The sequence below is a fragment of the Trachemys scripta genome, chromosome 7, assembly GCF_013100865.1.
Source record: "Trachemys scripta elegans isolate TJP31775 chromosome 7, CAS_Tse_1.0, whole genome shotgun sequence".
Taxonomy (NCBI): Eukaryota; Metazoa; Chordata; order Testudines; family Emydidae; genus Trachemys; species Trachemys scripta.
In genome coordinates, this window is record NC_048304.1 from 109,972,847 (window position 1) to 109,999,331 (window position 26,485).

Sequence of the window (26,485 nt, forward strand, 5' to 3'; positions counted from 1 at the left end):
CACCTCACTTTGAAGGTTATAAAACTAGAGGCTGTGTATGGCACCTCCTAAGTAAACACACTGACTAACAAAATAGCAGGAACAGATTATTTAATGACAGACCACAGCAGACAAAGCAGAAATTGTTTTGTGCACTGAAGTTTGTCATGGCTGTACAAATGTCATCTTTATAAAGTATTTTATCAATGTTTTTTCTGGTATTATTTATCTTCAAAAGTAATTGTGTAATTGTGCAATAGATAGAGAGGGGATTAAACAAACTACCAACACAGGGGAGATTTATCACTTTCCTATTTAGAGATAGCCAAACTATTGATTATTATATTCTACTCTTACATTCCCTCCTTAATAAGTTAACCTACTATCTTTACCTTCGAAAACAAGTTTCTTGGTTCCCAACAAGAATAAATATCAGAGAGTATTGTTTCCCAGAATTAGTATGAGCGTGATGTGAAAACTATGGCTCCATAGACATCAGAATCTCTGTCTAGACCCTACACAAGTGGCATAGGGAAGGAATCCACCCTCTAAGGCAGAGGTTCTCAAAGGTGGGGGGGGAGAGAAAAAGTATTCGGGGGGGGGGGGGGGGGGGAGAGAAGCTTGGAGGCTTATTGCACGTTTTACCCACAGCAATGAATAACTAGCAAAGCTGATTCCTCCAGATATACTAGGTCCTCAGGTGGTGCTGTGCATTTGACTCTAGATGGCGTTGTGCATTTTGATGGGTTTTTGTATAATGCTATGCAAGCTTAACAAAGTCGTTGACATCTCTATGTTAATACATTTGCTACGACACAGTGTGCACATTTAATTGTAAGCAAGGACCACAGTCACAGTTTTGCTTTTGCGCTTATTACAATGGATCATTGGCTAATTCGTGCAATAGAAAAAACCCAACCAAAATGAAACACAGATAAGTCTAAACTGAGTTAAGTGAAGCACCACCATAGCACATATCAGCATATGTACTTGTGTGGTGGTGGGGGAGGGAGGGAGGGCAGGCAGTGGGGAAGGGAGGAAAGACAAACTAGTACAGATACAAAGAAGGGGGGCATAATCAAATAAGTTTGAGAAGCACTGCTCTAAGGCTTGAACTAAAGGATAAGGATAAATTGGAAGCACTTTTAGGACTTCTATTTTCTCTTAGGTCTTCGACTAAAGGGTAGACCAGGGCAGAAAAAACACTCGAACAATGCTACAGGCATTTTAAAAAATGCAAAGGAAGAAAACAAATTACTTTGCAGGGAAATCATTTAATTAAAGGTATTTATACAGAATAAGTATTTAAGGGGGGGGGCAGAAATAATTTTGGGCATTGTACATTGTTAAAGATATTGAACAAAAGTCAATGTTTGAGGTCCAAAATTTGATCTACTGCACAAGTGTCTTCCAGATTCAAAATCTAGATGCGTTTGGGTAGATTAAACTTTTTTCATAGAAAAGCATGTTTAGAAACTCCTAGCATAGAGTTTTGTAGATTCCCATGTACAGAAAAGAAAGTTGACTTCCTGGCCAATTTCTATGAGATACTGTATGTATACCAGTCTTGCTGTCTATTGATTGAAGAGGAAGGCACCATAGAACTGTCAAAGCAAAGATACTCCTATAAGCCAGATATAGCCCAAAACTTCTGGAAGTGGTGTTGTGTTATATCAGTACTGCTGTTGGAGTGAGTTTAAAAAGCAATCAAGGATGAGGGATGGTCACAACCACTGAAGAGGCTCTCCTAAGAGTTACTGACACAAAGAACAGATCTGTTTGCACAAGGCTGGAGCTAAGCACTGACTAGACCTGAAGAGCACTTCCTTTTGCCTGTGCTGTTCTGCATTAGCAGCCTCTGGAGAAGTGGCTATACCCCACACGGCCTCCCAAAAAAGATGAAGAGTAGCAAAAAAAATTTACACTTTTTAAAAAAAGAAACTGAACTGCTATAAGACAAAATTAACATTAGACACTTCAAACAGGGATAGAATTTCCACTTAAAATGGAAGCTCTGTCACTCTAGTAAAAAAGCTGTACACTGGAGACATAAGCCAAGCCAGATCTTAGAAATAGATCTGCATTGTAATTGATAGCCCTGCACCACCTTAGTCTCTGGGCAACTGTACATGCAGCCATGCCCATAGCAGCACTCCCACACCCACTCACACAGTGCGTCATGCCCACAGCAGCCTCCCACCCATGCACAACGCCTGGGCGCCCCCTGGAGTCGCACCTTGATGGCGCCCAATATAGGATCCTGCCGACCTGCCACCCCCTCAGTTCCTTCTTGTTGGCTACTCTGACAGAGGGTTAGGAGGGTAGGTATTGGAATGGACATGAACAACACATCTCGAAGAACAACAGTTACGAGAAGGTGAGTAATCATTTTTTCTTCTTCGAGTGCTTGTTCATCTCAATTCCAATCAGGTGACTCACAAGCCCAAGTTCAGAAGGTGGGGTCGGAGTCCTCCGCTGATTGGAGCCCCGCTCTTCCAAAGGCTGCATCGTCTCTGGCCTGCTGGGTGATCGCATAGTGTGTAGTCAAAGTGTGCATGGAGGACCATGTCGCTGCTCTGCAGATTTCCTGAGTGGGAAGCTGCGCCAGAACACCATTGAAAAGGCCTGAGCCCTGGTGACGTATACAGTGATCGAAGGAGCAGGCACCCTTGCCAAGTTGTAGCACTCATGAATGCAGGATGTGATCCATGATGAGATACGTTGAGAGGAGACAGGAAGACCTTTCTGTCCGCCACTGCCACAAATACCTGGACGGACTTTCGAAACGGTTTCGTTCTCTCGATGTAGAAGTCTAGCACTCTGCGGACATCCAATGAGTGCTTTGCTCCCTGCCACTCAAGTGCAGCTTAGGGTAGAATACAGGGAGGAAGATGTCCTGGTTGATGTGGAACTGGGAGACAACCTTCAGGAGAAAAGCCGGGTGAGGCCTGAGCTGAACCTTGTCCTTATGGAATACAGTGTAAGAGGACTCTGATGCTCAGACACCCTCCAGCTGAGGTTATCGTCACCAGAAATGCCACCTTGTATGAGAGAGAGAGCAGGGAGCACATCGCCCCTCTGCTCCTGGATGGAAGGCAGAGATGGCAGTCCAGTGAACTCTTATTGACGACACAGACAATCTCTTCTGCTTGAGGTGGAGAAAACAGTCCAGTATTAGTGGCACTGAGATGAGTGTTGGAGCCGAATGGTGGTGAGCCGACCAGATTGAAAATCTCTTCCACTTGGCAAGGTAGGTAGCTCTCGTGGAGGGTTTCCTGCTCCCCAGGAGAACTTTTCTGACTTGACCAGAGCAAGAAAGTGCCATGGGTTCAGCCATGGCGCTAACATGGCATGAGGTGGAGCGACTTGAGGTTCGGACGTTGGTGACTAATGTGATCCTGAGTTATTAAGTCCAGGAAGAGCAGCAGGTGACTGGAGCTTCCACGGACATTTCCAAGTGTGATGTGTACCAATGCGGGCAGGGCCAGGCTGGAACTATCAATATCATATCACCAAAGTTCATTCCCTCCGAATTTTGAGGAGCACCTTGTGAACGAAAGGGACAGGCAGGAACGTGTATAGGAGACAGCCTCCCAATGGGACGAGGAATGCGCCTGTGATGGAGCCCAGGCTGTGATTCAGGAAGGAGCAGAACAGCTGACACTTCCTGTTGTATAGCGTGGCAAACAGGTCTATCTGGGGAAAGCCCCACTGATGAAAGACTGAGTTCACTATGTCTGGGTGAAGGGACCAGTTGTGGCCATGGAACAAACTACTGAGATGGTCCGCCAACTCGTTCTATACTCCAGGGAGGTATGATGCTTGCAGGTGTATTGAGTGCTCTACACAGAAGTCCCAGACCACGAGAGCTTCCTGGCAAAGGGGAGAGGAGCTTGCACCCCCGTTTGTTGATACAGAACATCACCACGGAGTTGTCTCTCATGACTGATACATATTTCCCTGCTAGGTGGGCTCAGAAAGCCTGGCATGCCAGGCATACTGCTCTCAGCTCTCTGACCTTGATGTGTAGAGCAAGAGCCGCCTGAGACCAGAGGCCTTGCATTCTGAGGTCTCCCAAATGTGCCCCCCCAGCCCAAGTCTGATGTGTCTGTCACTAGTGAGAGGGATGGCAGAGGGCTGGTGAAGGGGATCCTTGCACATACTACCTGCAGGTCAAGTGAGTTGAGTAGCGGGCAAGGCAGGGTTACAATCCTGTCCAAACTGTCCTGGGCTGGCCGATACACTGATACTAGCCATGACTGAAGGTACAAGTAGCCATGTGTCCTAGAAGTTTCAGGCAGTTCCATGCTGCGGTGGCAGGGAACCACCTGAGACCTCGAATGATGTCGCCGAGGGCTTGAAATCTCGCTTCGGGAAGGAATGTCCTGGCCTGCAGAGCCGTAACTAGTTATTTTTGCGCCCGAGGCAAGAATATAAAATTGTGCCCTCCCCCAGGGCCGGCTCTTCAGTGGCAATTCAGCCCTGGGTCGCTCAGTCCCTCTCGGAGGGAAGGGCCTGCCACTGAATTGCTGCTGAAGAATGAATGAAGTGGTGGCGGTAGAGCCTGTGATTTTGGGGGGTCTAACTCATGATTTTTGACTGCTTGGGCTGGTAATGTTGCTTCCAAGATGGTCTTTGTTTCCAGTCCAGTTCCAATCCAGAGAGGGACTCACAGGTTAAGAGAGGAAGGAGGTGCTGGATATCAGCAGTGGCCACTAGGGATCAGCATGTGTCCTGAGAATGCTGGGAGTTCAGGTTTGCAGGGCAGGATCAGGGGTGGCAGGTTTGCAGAAATTTTGGTGGTGCCCAGAACCCCCCCCCCCCAAACTCTGCCTCCCCCACCCGCCCAAGGCTCTGGGAGGGAGTTTGGGTGAGGGAGGAGGTCTGAGGTGCAGGCCCTAGGCTGGGGCAGGAGATTGGGGTGCAGATTCTGGGAGGGAGTTTGGGGATGGGAGAGGTGCAGAGGGATGGGGTGCAGGGGTGAGGGCTGTGGCTGCAGATGAGGGGTTTGGAGTGTGGGAGGGGCTCAGGGCGAGAGTAGGAGTGTGGGGGGTGAGGGCACTGGCTGGGGATGGGAATGGGAGGTTTGGGGTGTGGGAGAGGATCAGGGCTGGGGCAGAGGGTTGGGGGATGAAGGATCTGGCTGGAACTGGGGATAAGGTGTTTGGGGTGCAGGAGAGGCTCAGGGCTTGGGCAGAGGATTAGGGTGTGGGGGGGATGAGGGCTCTGGCTGGGACTGAGGATAAGGTGTTTGGGGTGCTGGAGGGCCTAGGGTAGAGGGTTGAGGGTGTGGTGTGGTGGTGAAAGCTCTGACTGGGGGTGTGGGCTCTGGGGTGGGGCAGAGCTGGGGATGAGTTTGGGGTGCAGGCAGGCTGCTCTAGGACAGGGGCCAGAGAGGAGGACTCCCCCCAGCCCTTTTCCTGCCAGCAGCACCGAGCTATGCGGGAGGAGCCCCCCTTTCCTGCCCCCCCAGCAGCACACTCACCCCCACCACTGTCACTGCATGTGCTCCTAGGGCCCCTCTTAGGTCCAGGAATCTCCCTCGCCTCCCCTGTGGTGGGTGCCGAGTGGTGCTGCGTGCGCCTCCTCCCCTGCAGTTGTCCCTGACTGTAGTCTCACTGGGGGTGAGGGATGGGGCTGCATCCTTGCCCAGCATGGGGCAGGAGCGGTGACTGCAGGCGGGGGGCGCCCCTGTGCTGATGGAGGGTCTGGCCGGTAAAAGGGAAGGGCCTGAGGGGGAAGGGCAGGCTCAGAGTCAGTCTGCCCTGGCAGTTGAGTTGGGGGGCACTAGGACCCTGCAGCAGCAGTTGTTGTAGGGAGGTAATATGAAGCAGCTCTGCTCCGGGGCCGGGAAGGGGGGCGGGGAAGCAAGTCGGGGTCGGGGAACACTCGGGGGAGGCCACAGGTGGGGCTGGGGGGGAGGGGAGATCACCTGGGTTATAAATATCTCCGTGCCAGCAGCTTTTTTTTTTTTCCCCTCTCCACCACTTTCTGCGTGGTCCCCCCCCCCCCCCGCAACTTTGTGTGCCCGAGACAAGTGCCTCACTCACCTCGCCCTTGTTATGGCACTGCTGGCCTGTGTTGAGTCCAGTTCCATCTTTTCGGAAAATAATGCCTGAACTTCAAAAGGGCAGGTCTTGGATGGTCTGCTAGACTTCATGAAGTAGACCAGAGACCTGGAGCCAAGAGGACCTCCTCATGGCCACCCCCATAGCCATCAAGAGCCACTTGCAAGGAGGCCCTAGAAATGAGTTTGCCTTCCTCCACCAAGGCCTTAAATTCAGAATGGAAGTCTGATGGTAGCAGCTCGGAAAACTTGGCCATCGCTCCGCAGGTGTTGAAGGAGTATCTGCTAATGATGGCCTGTTGGCTTGCAATTCGTAGCTGCAAACAACCGGTGGAGTACATTTTCCTCCTGAATAAGTCAAGCTTTTTGACCTTCCGGTTTTTAGGTGAGGGTCCCTGGAATCCCTGGCGCTCCCCGTGGTTCGCAGCATCCACCTCCAGGGAGTCAGGTGGAGGGTGAGTGTACAAGGGCTCGGACTCCTTTAAAGGGGACAAAATAGCATATTTCATTCCTCCTTGCTGTGGGAGGCAAGGAGGCCGGGGTCTGCCACAAAGTTTTTGTGGTTTCACTTATATTTTTAATAAGTGGCAGAGTAATACGCGAGGGTCCAGAGGGGGCGAGGACGTCCACCGTGGGATCTGCATCCTCTACCACCTCCTCTGCCTGGATCCCCAGGTTCTGGGCCACCCTGCACAACAACTGTTGCGGGACCCTGCTGTCCTCCAAGGCTGGGGCCATTGACGTGCCCGCAACAGCCTCATCTGGGGAGGACAAAGACAAAAACACCGGCCCATGACCCTGGTTACTGCCCTTAGCGCCCACGGGGGTTAGGGTTGCTCATGGGGCTGGCATGCCGATGGTGCTGAGGCTGCTGGTGCCGGGATTGTCAGTGCAGAACCCAAAGCAGCAGGCGGGGACACAGGAGTCGTTGCCAGAGATGGATCCGGTGCCAGTAGCTGCTCATGGGCGACAGATGCCGACGCGATCGACGCCGATCTGGATCTCGATGCCTGGCTCTGACCCTGGGCCTGATGATAAGCCCAGGGAGTCCAAAAGGGCCACTGAGTCGGTGGCTGCCATTGAGGTGGCCACTGCGCTGGAGGAGGCTGGCGGTGTTGCCTAGATCTAGACCTCCTGCTGCTGGATCTGTCCAAACGGTAAGACTCTGCTTCAGACTCCGAGGTCTCTGAAAAAGAAGACCACGGAGGAGTGGTGGTGCCGAGCCTCTGGAGACTGATGTAGTTCCCCCCCTCGGGGAGTTTGCGCCAGGGAGTGGCGCGCCAGAGATGGGGAGCAGCGCGCTATCATCGCCAACTTGCCCCTAGATGGAATAGGCGGCATGGCTAACACCAGTGCCTCTTCCCTCCTTGGGGAAGGCAGAGCCGTCAAGCAGATAAGGTCCTGCACCGCCTCAGAAGTTGCCAGAGTGGAGAGGAGTTGAATGTCTTGGCCATGACAGTCCAGAGAGTGGTAGTGGGCCGGATTCGACTGGACCCCTTGCGGGGCAGGAGTCGACGATCCCCTTGGAGCTGCCGGGCCTGAAGTAGGCTGGGTGGGTGAAGGTCTCCCTGCTGCTGTCTCCTTAGACTTGGGAGGGTGGGGGAAGAGCACCCTCTCCCTTGCCTCTTTTTCTTGTGGGGCACCGGAGATACAGATCAGTGCCTACCAGAAGTCTTATGTTTGGTACCGTGTCAGTGCCGGGAGTCCTTAGTCTCCTTTTTAGGAGCTGACTCGCATGCCGTTGGCACTGGTGTGCCGCGCATGGAGGAGGCGGCGATCAGCATGGGCTCCGCCAACCCGGGGTCAGATTGTGAGCGGAGGGCTGCCTCCATGAGGATAGGCCTGAGTCTCTGCTCACGATCCTTAAGGGTCTTCGGCTAAAACCCTTTACAAATGCAGCACTTGTCCTTCTGGTGACTCTTGCCAAGGCACTTCAAACAAGAAGTGTGTGGGTCACTTTTGGCATCAACTTTCCGCAGCCTTCACACAGATTGAACCCCAGCAACCAAGGCATGCCCCGGAGAGAAAAAGGTGGAGGGAACCCCCACAATGAAAACTTAGCCTACTACTACTACTACTATTTAAGACAAAAACTACTAACTATACACAAATTACAACGGGACACTGCTAAAGGCGTTTGGAAAAGCAAGAGCAAGGGAAGTTCCAGCTAGGCATCACTGGCGGTAAGAAGGAACTAAGGGAGTGGCGGGTCGGCAGGGCCCTATATTGGGCACCATGAAGGCGCAACTCCAGGGGGCACCCAGGCTGACCTTATGGATGCTGCTAGGGGAAAAATCTTCTGGCTGTCGTGTCACACACCTGATTGGAATTGACATGAACAAGCACTCAAAGAAGAAGCAAGCTTAAAGAAGTCAAGAGTGATTTTTGGCCATTCCCCACAATGGAGTATAAAACCTCCTATAATGCTGAACAAGAACTAAAGAGATTAATTTACTTAGCGCTATTATTAAATGCAAGAATCCAGACATTGAAGTTGCAAAATGTGTACAGAAAACATGCTTGGGTGTATTAAATATATATGCTTGTACTGTAATTCGGATCCCTGAGTCAAAATAATAGAAATGAAGCTTACATCTCAGGGCAGGATGAGAATGCAGATCAGGAAGTGATTATGCAGATAAAGTATGACCTGGAGGAAAAACTAGAACAATGACCAGGAAAGGCTCTCAATTATTCAGATATTGCTTGCAATTGTAATAAGGAATCCCTAGATTGGATGTGTGCTCTTATGGATAAGGTAAGAACAGTTTCCTAAAACAGCTTTTGGACAACACATTCAATTGGAATTTTTTCCTACTCATGTATGCACGCTAACTCCCGCCTTCAGGGAAATCACAGCTTCCTGTCATTTTAGAAGTGTACATTTTAGTTGTCTGCCTCATTTTTCATTGATTTAATTATTGTGTTTTTTCTGCATTATAAGCTAGGGAAGAACAGATGGCAACAACTAATTTAAAGCACTGTATCTGTTAAAATAACCTACCACTTCAGATTCTTCCACTGTAACAGGAATTTAGTTCAGATTTTTGCTCCAACTACCACCCAGTACCACTTAAGTGTTTTTCTAACACTTCCTAAAACACCCAGTGTACAGCAACATCTCAAGTAACAAATTATGCATACTGTCAAGTCACACTTTTCTCCCCTGGACAAGGTGACATTGCAGGTTTAGAACTTGTAATACTATAGCAATCACATGGCCTACCTCTATAAACACTGCTGCTTGAGTTTGCTCAGAAATAGACCAGAAAACATTGCCACTTCCTTATAGTCACATTGGGATTGTTGTCTGAGCTAAATAGCAAATTCTTTGTTAAGTGCCAAAATGATGCATATTTTATTTCTTGCAAATTTCTACCTATGCTTTTGATTGGGTGGAGGAGAGGCAGATAGCTCATATCTTCAATAGGAGATGACGATCTACTTTCAAGTTTTTTGGTTTCAACAAATCAACATTTTCCAACAAACAACAACAAAAAGCATTCCTTCAAAAAAATTTCCCAGCCACTCTGCTAATGAGATGTACATTAACTCAAAGAGCTTTCCGGTGCTTCATCTATCGTATCTTACGGGGCACCCTTCCCAAGCCATGCCTACTTCAACTTTTATATATTCTCATCTTCTAATATGAATACCAGAAACACTCCTAGGTTCAGCTATTAACTTTCAGTGAAAGCAGGCAACATGAACTTTCACATCTGATGGGATAATTATTCTGCTGATATTCAGCTGGTTAGCTATTTATATACGATAAAGACTATGCCATGGCTTATTACAATTTTATGTTGACTAGTAACACTGAGGGATATTTGATACATCTTTTCATTGACTGTAGACTTCCTTCAGGTGCAAGTCAGGGTATATTCAACATTAGTGAAATCTGCACAGCACTGGTGTAGTGTGTTGCCTATGATCAGCCTTCCTACCTAAGCAGGACACTATACTATCTTCTAACTACAGTTTCCAAATGGTCTTCAAGGGAAGCCCCAAATAAAATGTATTAAAATAATCCACTCTGGCAATCAGAAACACATGGATAAGCATAGCAAAGTTCACATCAGAGAAGTAGTCAGACAGATGAATTAAAGGATGCTTCTATCCACCAAAACCATCTGGTATTCCAGAAATAGCTTGGGAGGGGGCAGGTAGGTATTGGGCTTCATAAACTGCAAACATTACTCTCCTCCCCATAGGGTCTTCCCACATAAAGTAATTAAGGTCACAGACAAAATCCTCTACAAGTCTAGGATAAGTCAACACAAAGCTCCATTACCCCAATCCCTGCCATAAATCAAAAGAGTCTCCCCATATCTTCCCCACCTTTCTCCAGAGAAATACAGATAGAAGCCCTTTAATAAAACCAATCAGAGAGATCGCTGGCCAACAGGAGAACTGAATTTAAACAGCTCCTCCAACCCCACATGATTGTACTGAAAGACAGGCTCAGCTCTTATGTCGAAATGGCCAGCTGCACACAATAGAATATTCAAAGCAACATACCTTGCTATATCAGAAAAAACACATTTTATTCACATTTCAGCTCCCTCTAACCATTTACTTTTTTTTTTCCTTCATTCTACTGGTTTTCTCTACAGCAACTCATACATATTCTATACTATAGAAGCGATTTCTGAAAACACAGGCGATTATTAAGGATTGCACAGAAAAGTGTAATGGAGACCTGGTTAAAGAATCTCTAAAAGGTAAACGCTCTGGGATGGTAGGGGGTCTGAGTGTCTGGGCCAGGGGGGCCATAGCTAGGCTCTGGGGACCAGAGAAAAAGGAATTGGGTTGTCATAGGAGTTTAACTCTCTACTCCTGGGGGAATTTTTGTGTGTGTCTGTATTGTTACAGACATACTTGCTGACGGGTATTTTGAAATAAATTACCAAAATAATTGAAACTGGCATGATTCTATAGGTGATTTTGACAAATAAAATTTGCAGAATTTTAAAATATTGTGCGCATCATTTTTAATTTTTTGGTGCAGAATTCCCCCAGGAATAACATGCAAAGCAGGGGATGCTCACTGAAGCTTCCAGTGCAAAGGAAATTTTGTATCATGAAAGGATGAAGCACCAACACATGCAAGATCACAAAACATCCATATAATGTGAAATGGCTATCAGAATTTATATTCATATCCTTGTATATGCATATGAGATTACTTGTCACAAACCCTCCCCTGGCTTTTAACGAGACTTTCTACAACCTCTTCTCCCCACTACCTGCTCAGTGACACTCAATGTTTTCGTTTCTCTTTTACTAAAAGGACAAAGAAATAGACTACCAAGAAACATGACAGAAATAGGGCCCAAAACCGCAGAGACAAAGACCATGTTACCAAGAGTTTTAATGCGTGAAAGGATTTCAGCAAAACAGAAAAACATAAACCTCTCGAACAAAGAGTGAGTGAGACATTCTCCAGGGTACAATCCGGACTGTTGAACAGCAGTGTCCCCTTAATTCGATGGCACCCTAGGGTCTAGGATGCCTTTTACACTGCTTTGCTGTCAGAACAGCCACACCTGGCCTGCTCACACAGCCTTCAGCATGCAAATTCACTCCCAGCTAAATACATAAGCACTCTGACCAGTCACTCATGAATTACATACAGGGCAACACCCACAAATTCTTAGTCTCAGCCTTGTTCCCCCAGAAATGTGCATCTTGTACTGACCAGCACACTACTGAACAATGCAAGCTCATAGAAACTCCAGCATTTAATTAAAGGAAATTATATATGCACCAGCTTTGTTATCCTAAATGGAGTTTCCAACAAACTTTAATCCTAACAGAGAGGTTAAGATAAAACTATAAGATAAAATCTATCTTCCTGTAGTTAATAAACTTAAGTGATTATAAGTGATGATCTATAAAAATCAGGATTGGTTACAAAAGAAAATGAGTAATACGCAAGCTAATACCTACTTAACAAGCTAGGTGAACTTAAAAACACCATACATTGTCTCACCATACATTGTTGGAAATTTCATAGGCTGGGTCTCCATCCAGCCTGGGACCACTCCCCCCTCAGTAGTTCTTTGAGAGTAGTTGATGTCATGAACAGAGACATGGGAGGACAAGAGGTGAGTTGGAGATCACTGTCTCTCATATTTATATCCCTCTCCCTTCTTCAAGGATTACTCCCTGCTGGGATGTAGGCAACAAGCTGTCTCTTATAGATGTGAGGTTTAAAACATTACTAGGATGTAATGTACATTTCTTGTTTACATCTCCCTCTTGCTGGGGGATGTCCACTTAAGTAGGTGATGGCCCTTTAACACCTGTCTGGGATGCTAGTGTGCCTTTGTCTCTGAAAAACTGTTTTGTGGGTGTTACCCAGAATTACAACATATTTCAGTAACAATCATGCAGTAGAAGCTTATAATTTAGCATGAAGTGTCACTACACATATTTTAACAGGATAATTATATTCAGCAGATTATAACTTTTCAAATGATACCTCACAAGGTGTACTTTGTACAAAATTTATCTTGTAAAAGTGGTGATCATAATAGTATAGTCTGTATCTGAATCAAATCAATATGGACAATGCTGAGATTGGTTATATGACTCATTTCCTGATGCAGTCATTTCATTCCTTCTCAGTGTATGCCAAAAGTTAATTCCCTTCCCTCCCTTCCGAGCACCCAACGCTTTCCTTCCAAAAGAAACTGCAGGTGTCAACACCTCTGAAAATTAATTAATTTAACGTAGTTATGTTCCTGAAAAATTCTACTTTAAGTGAGATGATGTCAAGTGAATCCAATTTCTCCATAAGAACTAATGTAAATGGGGGCGGGGGGCTAGGTTCCAGGGAAATTTTTTTCACCAAACAAGACTATATCTATATACACACAATGATGATTGTGAAGCTTGGTTGAGGTGGTGGAGTCAGAGGGTGGAAGAGGGAGGGATATTTCCTAGGGAATGCCTTACTGCTAAATGGTGAACTAGCACTCCACTGAGTTCTCAAAGGTTAACACGTTGTTGTTAATGTCACCTCACACTCTACAAGGCAGCACGAACGGAGGGAGGGGAGACAGCATGGCACAGAGAGAGACAGACACACCGTGTGTGTGTGAGAGAGAGATATGCATTGCCCCTTTAAATACGCTGACTCCAGTAAGTACACTGCCTTTTTAAGTAGATCAGCAAGTTGAGACAGCAGCTGCTGCCTGCAAGCTCCCTCCATCCTGAGCCCTGTCGTGCCCCCTCCACGCGGAGATAGGGTAAAGGAGCGGGGGGGAAAGGGACACCCTGACATTAGCACCCCTCTCTGCCCCCCCTTTGCACAGCAAGCAGGAAGCTCCCAGGAGCAGCTCCAAGGCAGAGGGCAGGAGCAGTACATGGCAGTGGGGGGAGGGACAGCTGAACTGGCCAGCAATTGATAGCCTGCTGGGCTGCTGCCACACAGGGAACTTAGGGGAGCCAGGAAGCTGATGGGGGGGCTGCCAGTCCACCCTGGTTCCAAGCCCCCACCAGCTAGCTCCAACACGCTGCTCTTCCTGCAAGCAGTGAACAAAGCATGTGGGTCCTGGCTCCTCCTCCTCCCTCCCCTCCCTTCTAAATGCCGCAAGCCAGCTGATTGCCGCGTTCCAGGGGCAGGGGAGGAAGGGGGGAGGTGCACCGAGTCCTTGCTCCTCCCCCTTCCCTCCTGCCAAGGCAATCAGCTGGCTTGCCGCATTCGGGAGGCAGGGGAGGTAGGGGGAGCCTGCGCACCGAATCCTTGCTCCTCCCCCCGCCTCCTGCCCACGGCAATCAGCTGGCTTGCGGCATTTTGGAGGCAGGAGGGAGGGGGGAGGAGCGAGGACTCGGCGCGCAGGCTCCCCCTACCTCCCCTGCCTCCCGAACGCGGTAAGCCAGCTGATTGCCCCGAGCAGGAGGGAAGGGGGAGGAGCGAGGACTCGGCGCACCTTCCCCCTCCATCCCCTGCCCCCCGAACGCAGCAATCAGCTGGCTTGCGGCGTTTAAAAGGAAGGAGAGGGAGGGGGAAGGAGCCAGAACGCAACCTGCAAAGTAAGGAGGTGGGAGGGAGAAGAGGCAGGTCAAGGGTGGGTGCTTGGGGGAAGGGGTGGAGTGGGCGGGCTGAGGGTTGAGCTCCCCGACCCTGGTGCTTGCAGAGTAGGGGAAGCTGCCCTGGAACCTAACCCCTATTTACATTAATTCTTATGGGGAAATTGGATTCGCTTAACATTGTTTCACTTAAAGCCGCATTTTTCAGGAACATAACTACAACGTTAAGTGAGCAGTTACTGTAATTGTTATCTTCTGCCCATACGGAAAAGGCATCTTCATCTCTAGACGCGTTATTTTATTGTCATTTCCTGGATTGCAGCAAGATGCTCTGCACTCTTGCAGAACATGTCAAGTCAGAAGTAGTTATGTCCTATAATCAAAATAAGGAGGCAAAATTACTCTGGATTTAGACAGTCTTCACTTAATGATCACCAGTAGAATATGACTGATTGAAAAGCTTATAGTAGATCTCTGCTCCAGTCCAATAGGAGCATATCTGATGGAGACTGTCGTAGTTTGTGGCAGAGCTCTAAGAAAAGAACGTTCTGAACTGAAGGTCCATCACAGACTGCTTCAGAAATTTCTCATGCTGGTTTTGTGGCTTCTGACTTAAGATACCAGCAAAGAAAGCACATTGTTTGACAAGGTTAGGGGCCATAGATTGCATCCAACAAAGCCGGACATCAGTCCTACAGGTATCTCGCTTCAACAGAGAAACTGAGAGCGAGAGCACCATTCTGCTTGACTAGAGAGAACTCTGACATGTTGCCCCTCATCAATTTCACAAAACAGCACTTAAGTAGCAATTACTTTAGAGCACATTTAATGGCCTGCTGCTTCAAAAGGTTTGTATAATGAAGGGCTTGATAGTTTCTATGCTGGTCTATACAGACAGAAAACACCAGAAGGTCTCAACTAGCTCAGTCTGCATAAGACTCAGCCTATGAAAGGGTTGTAAAACTAAAAGGGATCCCCTTTGGAAAATTATTACTACTTAGGGATGTTTAAGCCATTAGTGATGTTACTATTAAATACAATAAACAAGTGTATGCTGCTATTTTAAATCCATGTCAAATCCTAGAAATGAAGGCCGAGTGTCACATCGAAGTTCTCCTAACTCTTTTTATAATCATATACAACATTGCTAATTAGTTAAATATTAAACCAAAGATAATGAAATAGAGCTTGAAATACCTATTAGTTACAGCAGGTACTAAAGAACAGATTTTGAGAAGGACGTTTATTCGCACCATTAAAGAATTTACTGGAAGCATCCCAACTGAAAAAAAAAAACAAAACAAACAGGCATCTCTGGCACAGTTCCATCATTTATAGCTTTGACTTGTGATGGGTGCTAGAAATTTACAGCTACTGAGATGCGCACCCACACTAGCACAAACAGAACAATTACCAAACATCAATGGCAATCAAAATTATGACATTTCAAATCCTTTATAAAGCACTACTAAACTCTTGTGGCAAGTAACACTCAAATTTCAGGCACACATGGGTATCAACCCATAAACTAATTGTCCATGAGCCTAAGAATAGAATTCCACAGGTTAGCTAGTAGAAGATAGAGAAACGCTAGTACAAGTTAAATCTTTTGTTTCAAATTTACAATAAAAGCACTGTTTTATTTAAAACCCACCATGGGTGTTATTAACATGCTAAGGAATTCTTTGAACTGATCATTGCAGTAATTCTTAAGCAATGGCTAATCTTCTTTAAATGGCTCACTAACGTCTCAACCCATTATTAAACTTTGTTTAACGTTACCTTCACTTTCTTTGCATAGGCTAGTTACAACTTCCATCTTCATATTCTGGGTCACTTTTGGAGAGATTAGAGATTAAAACCCTTGCATTTGTTGCCATTCTACTTCCAAAATTTTCTTTTGAAGTGATTGGTGCTTTCTTCTAACTTTTTTCATTAGTCACATACCAAATCTGGTCATCTGTATTGCTCTTTTCTCGAGAAATAGGTTCTTCTTAATGGAGAAAGCTCAACACAAATATTGTGCATTAGGATAAGTGTATTCTCACCTCAAAATTTATACATATAATAGGTGAACCTCACAAACTCATTTCCTTTTTGTATAAATAAGGAATTAAAAGCAGGATTTCAGCTGTCCAGCAACAATGCAACATGTTGTTATGCCATTCTGGACTGTTCAGGATCCACCCTTGGACATACATTTGAAGCAGAGGCAGCACACTCAACCCCTCGATGATGGAGCATTAATGCTGTCTAGCAGCCTCTCTGGCCTCTGTTTACTTGTTCCAGAAAGAGCACCATTTGCTAAAGCTTAGCAATAATGCAACATCCTTAAGGGGAGCCAGAAACTCCATGACAAAAGATCTTTGAGTTGTGTAAGAGGTTCAACTGTCAAAGACATCCCACTCTCATATTGTCAGCCAATATTTTATAATATATCTAATTTCCTTAGATACATATAAATGCAAACATTAAGCACAAATAAAAATAAGCCAGCCTGAAAGGATAGCATGAAGATGGCATTTCGTGCCTTACTAGATCAAATGTCAATCCAAAATAATTCAAACAAATAGGCAATAACTATTTTGATCTCTACATCAATGTTTTTCCCAGTTTAAAAGAAAATTGATTTAGTTAATTTTTAAGAAAAGTAAAAGTCAAGAATATTTATCTGAAGTAGGGATTAGAGATTCTTCACCCACTCTCCAGAGCTGTGCATCCATTATCACAATGCAGGCAGCCGCATTTCCTGTGCTCTTGCCCTATAACAGCACTGGCAGTGCTCTATTTCAGCATCTATAATACTGCAGCATATCCATTTCTTATTTTGACAGGCAGCAAGAGTCTGATCCATTTTACTACTTAATCTATCCTAGTGTTCTGTAACTTATTTGAAACTTTACCTACACAGACCATGTTGCCAAAAAATCACTCTTTTAAATGCTGTGTTAAGCACTCATGAAAATTTAAAAATAGCATTGAGAACAATAATGTAAACAGAGGTTATGCAAGCTTTCCTAGTTTTAACAATGCACTTTTATCCAGACCTCTATCAGCATAGAGACTCTTCTAAACAGAGAATAGAGTGCAGTCAGAACACATGCTCATTGTGAGGGTTTTGCATTTTAAGTTATAATCTGCATTTCATTGTCCTGACTGTCAAGAATTTGCAAGTTGTAGTTGTAAAACAGCACAATGGAGTTGGTGAGGTACTAGTTTTCATTCATGGTTCAGGGTATTTGTAGGAAAGTCGTGTTCTGTGTTTCCACCAAAAGGAGGAAATGACATAAGGAACTTAAACCAGAAGTTGCAATTATCCACTATTTGTTGCTTTGCTAAGAAAAACAACACTCAACTTAGTTAAGTAAACTATCCTACTGGGAAAGGAATTTGCAAGTCTTGTGTCAACTCGTCATCAGTGGAGATAGATTAAAATCATTCACAGACACTTCACCGTTTCATAATATTATGACAGGGGTATGACACACTGCTTCACTGGGAAAAAGTTTTGATGGACAACTAGATGACAAGGATTACTACTACAAACCTAGCAGGAAAAAAAGAAATTATCAGGAACCTAATTAATGCTGATCTGAATTTTGTATTCCTGTACCACATAGCTGGCAGTCTGTGTCCATGGCAGACATTCCACTGAGGGAGCCAGGGTGCCTAAATTCTCCTATATTGGCTTGCAAAAGCAAGCATTTGAAGGAGGAACATGAGAAGAAACGAGTTTTTGAATTCACTCGGAAAAAATATACTGAAAAGGGAATTCCTCCCCATTCCCCCCACCTAATTTTTATTCCATCAGCCTCATTCGTGAGCCAACAGTAACTCCTTAACTACCACAACTGTCTCAGGGCTTGTCTACACAAACCTTCCATATGGCTCAGATTTTAAAATGTCTGAACAGCTTCTTCATCTTACATATTTCCTAATTGTTACGTAAAGTTTTCTGATGCTATTCATTTCACTCAATCACACTAGAATAGCATTTATCAGATATGCCTAGAGTTCCATAGGTGCCAGTGGATCAGTGTATTTTTATGATCAAACTCTTACACACACACACACACACACACACTTGACAGAATAAAGTGATTAATGTAATCATTCTGGGAGAAGCACTTCTCCAATTGTTTGCAGATGAAGTACTACAATCTGAAGCTTGCCCCCTTCACTCCTGTCCCACAAAAAACACATATTGTAGCCGAGATCAACTCAGCTACACCAAGAACCTAGGTCTGCAGGTCTGACAGCCATTTTTAGCTTTCTGATAGCAACTCTAGTTGTGATACGCTGAATACGGCAAACAGACAACAGTACAGCCAGTGAGCTTAGAAACCTAGACAAGAATCTGTTTCCATACAGCCCCAATTCTTGGACTATAATTTGCCTCCTTCATCAAAATTTACAGAAAACTCTACCAGGACTATTCTTCCCACCCAGAGAGAAACTAGACCAGGAAAAGAAGACAAAGCAGCACAGTCCAGATCCTCTTTTCTACCCACCAGTGATACGGAGGATTGATCATTTCAGATTGGTACGCAGAACACTGCAAAGCTTCTTTTTCAATACACAATCACATTACAATATAAAACATGCTTAAACAAATCATACCTGTATGAAGCTGAACCTTCCCAATCACTCCCTCTACCAGGCCCAGACAGACAGGATTCCAGGCCAGAAGAAGATCAGTGGCTGCAAGAAAAATTGAGGCTTATAAGAAAATCTGAAATGTAACAATAGACGCACTTACATTAAAAACAGAACACTTTACTTTTCAGGAATTTCTGATGCACTGTGTAAAGAGTTGTTTTCATCATCATAATCTGAAAGTATTCTAAAAGACATAAGTTACTAACCCTTAATCAGCACTAGTAATTACTGTTCTGGATGAAACTCAGTTTTGTGACTTCTATCCAAGCCTCATGGATTCCCAGTAAATCTCAAGTTAATAAGACAAGCTTAGTGTAAAAACTAGTCCTGTTCACTATAGCATATTTATCATTTGAAACATGCCTCATCCAAGTGTCCAAGAGAGGGGAATGCCATGGCAATGACCGGTGCTCTTTAGTCTCAATCATGTAATAGCAAAAATTATCACCTTCCCTCGCAACACCCATCCAAGCTATGCATTGATACAGAGTATGAAATAAAATCCAATTCATCCAATAGGGACATGGTGCATAAAGAATATAATGAGATTACCATTTGGGGGTAGGCCTATCACCCTGAACTTTATGATCGGTGCTAGAATGATGCAGAGCCAGCTCCTTCCAAAAGGTGTCACTGTCACAAGCCAGCATAGTACAGTAATAAGTATGAAGGTTAGTTTGTACCTCAAGTGAGATGCTCAAGATGCATGGTTACTAACACTTTCTTGAAGTTTAGAAAACATCCTTTGAAACCATTTCTACCTCATTGAAGTGAAATTATTTGATTAAGGAAGACTACTTATTCCCAGGGTTTTATAGACAAGGAAAAACTCCACAAATCCTCATCATGGTAGAACAAAGCAATGTGTATTAAATGTTTTATTCAAGTCTCCACTTACAGCTTCAAAATGTATCTGATAATAACGGATCACAATAATACTGTATGTACTAAATCATCCAGGGAACACGGCACACTGAAAAGAGAATCATTCATCCACAACACTATGGGGAAATAAGATTTGGCATTTCTGTTTTCTATAGTAAGTTTTTTATTCCAATATTGTTTCCTCCCGACTTCAGAAATCTTCAGTTTAATCATCAAGACGTCACGGTCTTTTGTATTCCCAGTTAACACAGTCAGATTTGTGTCCATTTATTCTTTTGCATGGACACAAATCTGACATCAGGAATCACAACATTCAAAAACCAGTAGAACACTTCAGCCTCTCTGGTCACTCTGTAACAGACTTAAAGGTGGCAATTTTGCAACAGAAAAGCTTCAAAAACAGACTCCGAGATAGTGTTGAACTGGAATTAATTTGAAAAATAGATACCATTAACTTGGGCTTGACTAGAGACTGGGAGTGGCTGGGTCATTACACAAATTGAACCTATTTCCCCATGTCAAGTATCCTCACACTTTCTTGTCAGTCTGAAATGGGCTGTTTTTTTATTCCTGCTGATAATAGCTCATCTTAATTAATTAGAGTTGGTATGGCAACTTCCACCTTTTCATGTTCTCTGTATGTATATGTATTTTCTTACTATATGTTCCATTCTATGCATCTGATGAAGTGGGCTGTAGCCCACAAAACCTTATGCTCAAATAAATTTGCTAGTCTCTAAGGTGCCACAAGTACTCCTGTTCTTTTTGTAGATTCACTGAGAGATTCTCATATACTTTCCTTAGCAGCTACCAAAAAGACATGTCAATCAAGTAACTTTAGCCATTCCCACTGGGAATTTTAATCTTGACAAAGCAGAAGGTCTTACTTGACTGCTATCCCTAGTCTTAATATACAAGCGTTTCACTAACGAGGGATAAATTGTTGAACTGATGCCTTTAAGACAAGGACGGAAGCCTGACTTCATTTGACCTCTAGTGTATAATAGTACTAGGCCAAAGTTATTTAACAAAAAACTCTGCACTGTAACAAGTTCAGGGTTATGTTGTGAGCTTTTGTTTGTTTACTTGCTTTTTGCGGGAAAAGCAGGTGTTTGTTTTTGTGGTTTTTCTCTTTTTTTTTTTTTTAGAAGCAGCTTATGCATGCAAATTGTTATTTTAGAAATTTTTCCATTTTTGTTTTCAAATCCAAAGCAAGAGAACTAAGTGCAAAGGCATGAAAAGATGGCTCCCATTTTGACAACAACCTCTTGGTTCCTATTTCCGCATAAGAACCGCTATCACAGTGGTGAAAAACAGGGCTTGTAAATATGAGCTTTTAAAAGAGATGTGTGAAAGTTAATTTATTTGCAACAGAACAGAAATGCAGCTGGTAACCAGTGAGAACTGTTCCACTTTGTTTTCACTTTCAGCTACTTTCTGAGCAGCTAGAGCATCAGTTTGCAGATCAGGTCTCGTACTTTAAACTAGAAAGAGATACTGTAGTAACAAGATTTTGTAAATCTTCCCTCCTTTCTACTCACCTTACCCATCCAAAGCAATTCAGAGATCAAGCTGGCTTGTGCATTTCAACCAGATATCCACCAACAATCTCTAGAAGCCAGAGTTCTCCTTTATAAATGTTCATGTTATAGTGGAACCTCACTAACTCATTACGTGGTAGGAAACAAATTGTGAGTTACTGAATTTTGGAAGCAAACATTAATCAAGGATTGGTCATTCACGGTAGTGAACAGATAGTCCAAGAATTATCTTAAAGGCCTATGCTGCCTCTATGCACCACAAAGTTTTGGCAGATTTGTATTAACAGGTACAATCTTTGTAAATATATATTAACTGTTTAAAGCCCCTGAAGGTTTACTTTTGAATAAAAATGAGTTCAGCTTCAAATTTTGAGTCTGGAATGTGGGTTGTGTTATTCCCCTACACCGTTGGCAGAACTCTTAAAAGTAATCCAAAAGAGATGATTAACTCCAGGGTTTTGAAGAAGGCAGTCAAAGTAATCCAAGATGATAATGCAACCAGAACTAACTGAAAATTCTTGGAGCTGGCCTGATGTAATGAATTTATAGATTATTTTTTTATTGGGGCAGGGGGAGGAGGGTTGTGATTACAGACTCCGTTTTGTTATTGTTTTCACAGTAGTCATGGATTCCATCATTTTCATATTTTATTTACAGATATGGATATAGATCTTCACATTTGGCAATTTTGCACACTTAGTGCCTGGGACTAAAACTGACTTAAATGAGAACCTTGGGAACTGCCAAGATAAAACCTGGGATGCCTGACAGGCTAATAGAACAGAACCTCATTTAGCAAGTGATTTGTTGTAGTTCACCAATCTGCAGTTTCTCTGCTTTGGGGAGGGGTAGGGGAAGGCAGAGCTTACATAACTTGTTTAAAAGGATCGGTGCAAAGCAGATGCTTCTGTTTTTGTAGAGGCTGAGGCAGAAAAGCTGCACTGAAAACAAACAAGCAGCAGCTCTCTTCTACTAACATTCCCTAATTGCAGCAAAGCCAACTGGGAGGCACCAAGATAAGTATTTTCTATGTTATGTAATGGCTTGAAAGATTTCACTGTGAACTAATGCATAGTTTTTCTGAAATCCTGCAATGATGACTATCATACACTCATGGTTTTATTCCTCCTTCTCCCCATGATTTTCCATATAAATTTACCATGAGAAACACTATTAACCTTAATTACAATTCTTATTCCAAGATTATATGCATGCACTCTAGGAAATAAGTTTGCTGTATTGGGTGAATGTACTTTGTGAGTGCTTGCAAGACACCAAGAACCTGTCTACATTATTCCTTCTTCTAGCAGAGAGTTCTCTAACAAAATCAGAAGTGCAGAGTTATTGCTCATTCCAGAGAGAATATCCACCCTCATTCCCTTAGATTTATAATAGATCAACAACTGATGAAATACTAATTAGTTTGGGAGTAGCAGAAATTTTAGTCACTGAAATTGATAAAGTTGTTCATAAAACAACTCATATGAGATTACTGCAACAAGAGACTATATATCAAAGGTCTCTACAGTGATTTAAGAACATAAGGCTGTGTCTACACTAGACTTTTTTCTTAAAGTTAAAAATCTGCTGATTCTAGCAATGGTAACATAGACCAGCTAGCGTTTTAACCACCACACTGCCCAAAACCTGCCAGAACAGGGCTATACAATATGAGGATTAAAATGCGAGCAGCGAACAGCACCTTATTTGATCAATAACTCCCACTGCTGCTACTACCAACGAAAGCTTTTGAAAATAGTCTAGAAAAGGCTTGAGTGTCCTGCAAGTGATTTTCAGGGTGAACGGACACTCTGGTCACATACAGTTTTCTGCCTGTGTGTGCACACGCCATGAGCAATGTCTTTCGGAAGAGATCTTTCAAAAACAGCCTGCAGGTACCACATCGGTACTGATGATCTTATTACACTTATCAGAATGTTAGGGGCTTACCCTTGTGTCCTGGACCAAAGTTCCCCTCCCCTGCAGGGGTGCAGAAAGATGGGCATCAATCATCTTCTTGGTTACATTTAACTTTCAATAGTGTGTGAAAGAGTTTTATCTAGATATCTAATTTGTGAACCACCTTCAGACACTTCTGAGACAAGTTTACCTAGCTTCTTATACCCTATCCCTGAGTATGTAAGCATCTCCCAAGAATGACAGTTCTTGCTCTTCTTACTGAATAAAGAGTGGGAGTGTTGGTGAATAACAATTATGGCAGGAAAACTTAAGCAAATAGATGGATTTTGCATTTAGTTCTGAATCCTTGTGAAGTTAAAAGTCACTTGTCACATCTGGCAACAAATCTTTGTTCTGCTGCTGTGAAGACTCCATTTCCCACTGTCTATGTGAATGTGAAATATTAATTATATATAACGCCTAATACATATAATGCTCAAAATTGTTAAGCAGCATTGTATGAAATAAGTCTGCAAAATTTGTATACAAGTCCTAGGATTTATATTAACAAGAGACAACAGCTGGAAACTGAAGCCAGACAAATTCAAATTGGAAATAAGGCACAAATTTTTAACAAACTCCCAAGAGAAATGGCATGGATTCTCCATCTCTATCAGACTGTTAACTTGAACAAAGCTGAAATAGCCCTAACTACAGAGCTGCTAACAGGGCCTCAGTAATTAGTAATGTGAGGTGAAGCAGTCCTCTCACAGTTTGATTAGTATTTGCAGAGTACATATGGTATGCTCTCCATCCACACCTGCTAATCTTCCCTACTCTTTCCACCCAAAGAGCTGTCAGTCTACAGCTAATGCTGCTCAAATTGAATTTCCTACCAATGCATTCATAAAGAGTGTAGGAAAATCACCACATAAGCCATAACTCACATGTCTTGTCACCCCAGACCCAAACAGACTCCATTCTTGTGCTCCAAAAACACAGACCTTTTTTCAATTCCAACATGCCAAACAAGGCACAGTTTCACACAATCATACTGGAACACAACTGTCTCCTACTGTTCAACGCCAACTCTTCAGGGCAAGAACAGTGTCTCTACAGTTCTTAAAAGAGTAGGGTCCCCAGTCCTAATAAGGTTTTCATATTCCCATAAAAAATGGAGCTGTTTAATGCCTATTTTGTTTCAGTCTTCACTAAATAGGTTAATAGTAACCAGTTACTCAACACAATATTAAAGGAGGAAGGAATGCAAGCCAAAAAGAGGGAAAGAACGGGTTAAATTAACCTCCCCTTCTTTGAGTGATGGTCCCTATTATATTCCACTGAGGGTGATTAACAAGCAGTACTTAGCTAAGAGGAGCGTGCAAGGGTGCAATGGAGGACCACTGTGCAGAACGAGGCATCTGTTGCAAAATCATGCACTACATAAATGAGAAGGAAAAATAGGGTTACCATCCGTCCGGGTTTCCCCGGACACGTCCGGCTTTTTCAGCGTTAAATGGCCGTCCGGGGGGGATTTCTAATCAAGTAGAAATGTCCGGGATTTCCCCCTTTCCCTCATGCAGAGTACGGCTTGGCTGATTGGATGGCGGGACCTGATTGAAAGCTGCTCGCAGCCACTGGGGCCTCTAGCAGCCAGAGTCCCTCCCCCACCCCGCTCCCTCCGCCCCCGCAAAGCAGCACAGAACAGCGTTTGAGTCCACGTGGAGCCCGCAGCTCTCCCTCTGCCGGGTGAGTGGGGGAGCAGAGGCTGCAGGGAGGAGGAGGATCAGGGCAGGCAGGGGCATAGAGGCTGCAGGGCAGGCAGAGGGTGCAGAGGCTGCAGGGGCAGGGGGGTGCATGGGCTGCGGGGTGCAGGGGCTGCAGGGTGAGTGGGGAGCAGGGAGCACAGAGGCTGCAGGGGCGGGGGGGTGCAGGGGCTGCAGGGTGAGTGGGGAGCAGGGGGCACAGAGGCTGCAGGGATGGGGGGTGCAGAGGCTGCAGGGCAAGGAGGACCAGGGCAGGCAGGGGCATAGAGGCTGCAGGGGCAGGGGAGGGTGCAGGGACTGCAGGGCGAGTGGGGAGCAGGGAAGCACTTAGCAACCCCCAACCAAGATCAGAGCGGGAGGGAGGAGGGGGAATGCGGGGTGCTCAGAGGAGGGGGCAGAGTTGGGGCAGGGACTTTGGGGAAAGGGTTGGAGAAGGGGTGGGGCCGGGGGCGGGACCGGGGCCCCATGGAGTGTCCTCTTTTTTAAATGTTTGAATATGGTAACCCTAGGAAAAAGTGTGTACTAAACTCCACATACCCCCTTGCAGACATATGTAAGGGGGTATGTGGAGTTTAGTACACACTTTTTCCACTTTTTTTAAGCACATCATGGAGCCCGGCAGTAGTTGAGGTCCCTGATCGGAGTTCCCCAGTAACCAAAAATGTCCACGATTACCCTGCTGTGCAACTTGCATTCATGGTCGGTTGCAAAGTTCCTGCTGAGAGCATCAGCAATCACGATCTGGGTTCCTGCCAGGTAGACTGCCGACAAAAAGATATGCATTTCAATGCACCATTTCCAGAGGCATACCGATTCCGCAAACACCACTTGGGGACCTTGTGCCCCCTTGCTTGTTTATGTAGTAAACCATAATGGTGTTGTCGGAGGCAGAGCAAAGGCTCATAAGCAGACTGACGGACGTTACTACTTTGAAATGCTCCAGGCACGTGGTGCATAAGTCTCAGTGGAATACAATAGGGACCATCACTCAAAGAAGAAAGAGCTGAAGCCATCTTGAAACGGTTAATAATTATCTCTGAGAACTCATGGGGGACGGGTGAGGTTCCAGAAGATTGGAAAAGGGCAAACATAGTACTTATCTTTAAAGAGGGGAACAAAGAGGACCTGGGAATTATAGACCAGTCAACCTAACTTCGATACCTGGAAAGATACTGAAACAAATTATTAAATAATGCATTTTTAAGTACCTAGAGGATAATAGGGTTATAAGAAATAGTCACCATGGATTTGTCAAGAACAGATCATGCCAAACCAACCTAATTTCGGTCTTTGACTAGGTCACTGGCCTACTGGATGCAGGGAAGCAGTAGCTGTGATCTATCTTATTTTAGTATATGCCAACTAGGAAAATGAGGTCTAGATGAAATTACTATAAGGTGGGTGAACAACTGATTGAAGGATCATACTCAAAGAGTAGTTTTCAATGGTTTGCTGTCAAACTGGGAGGAGTTATCTGCAGGGGTCAGTCCTGGGTCCAGTATTATTCAATATTTTCATTGATAACTTGAATAACTAAGAGGAGAGTATGCTTATAAAATCTACGGATAACAGCAAGCTGGGAAGGATTGCAAGCACTTTGGAGGACGGGATCAGAATTCAAAATGACCTGGAGAAATGGTCTGAATTCA

At 44.6% G+C, this 26,485-nt stretch overlaps 1 protein-coding gene across 1 annotated transcript in view; it reads right to left on the minus strand.

The window, feature by feature from the left end:
- INPP5F (inositol polyphosphate-5-phosphatase F) overlaps positions 1–26,485 on the minus strand; it is a gene marked incomplete at its 5' end in the record, with an annotated part of 100,441 nt that overhangs the window by 51,798 nt on the left and 22,158 nt on the right. The window contains 1 exon segment of the mRNA XM_034775887.1: positions 18,707–18,787. Coding sequence (XP_034631778.1) covers positions 18,707–18,787 — 81 coding nt within the window.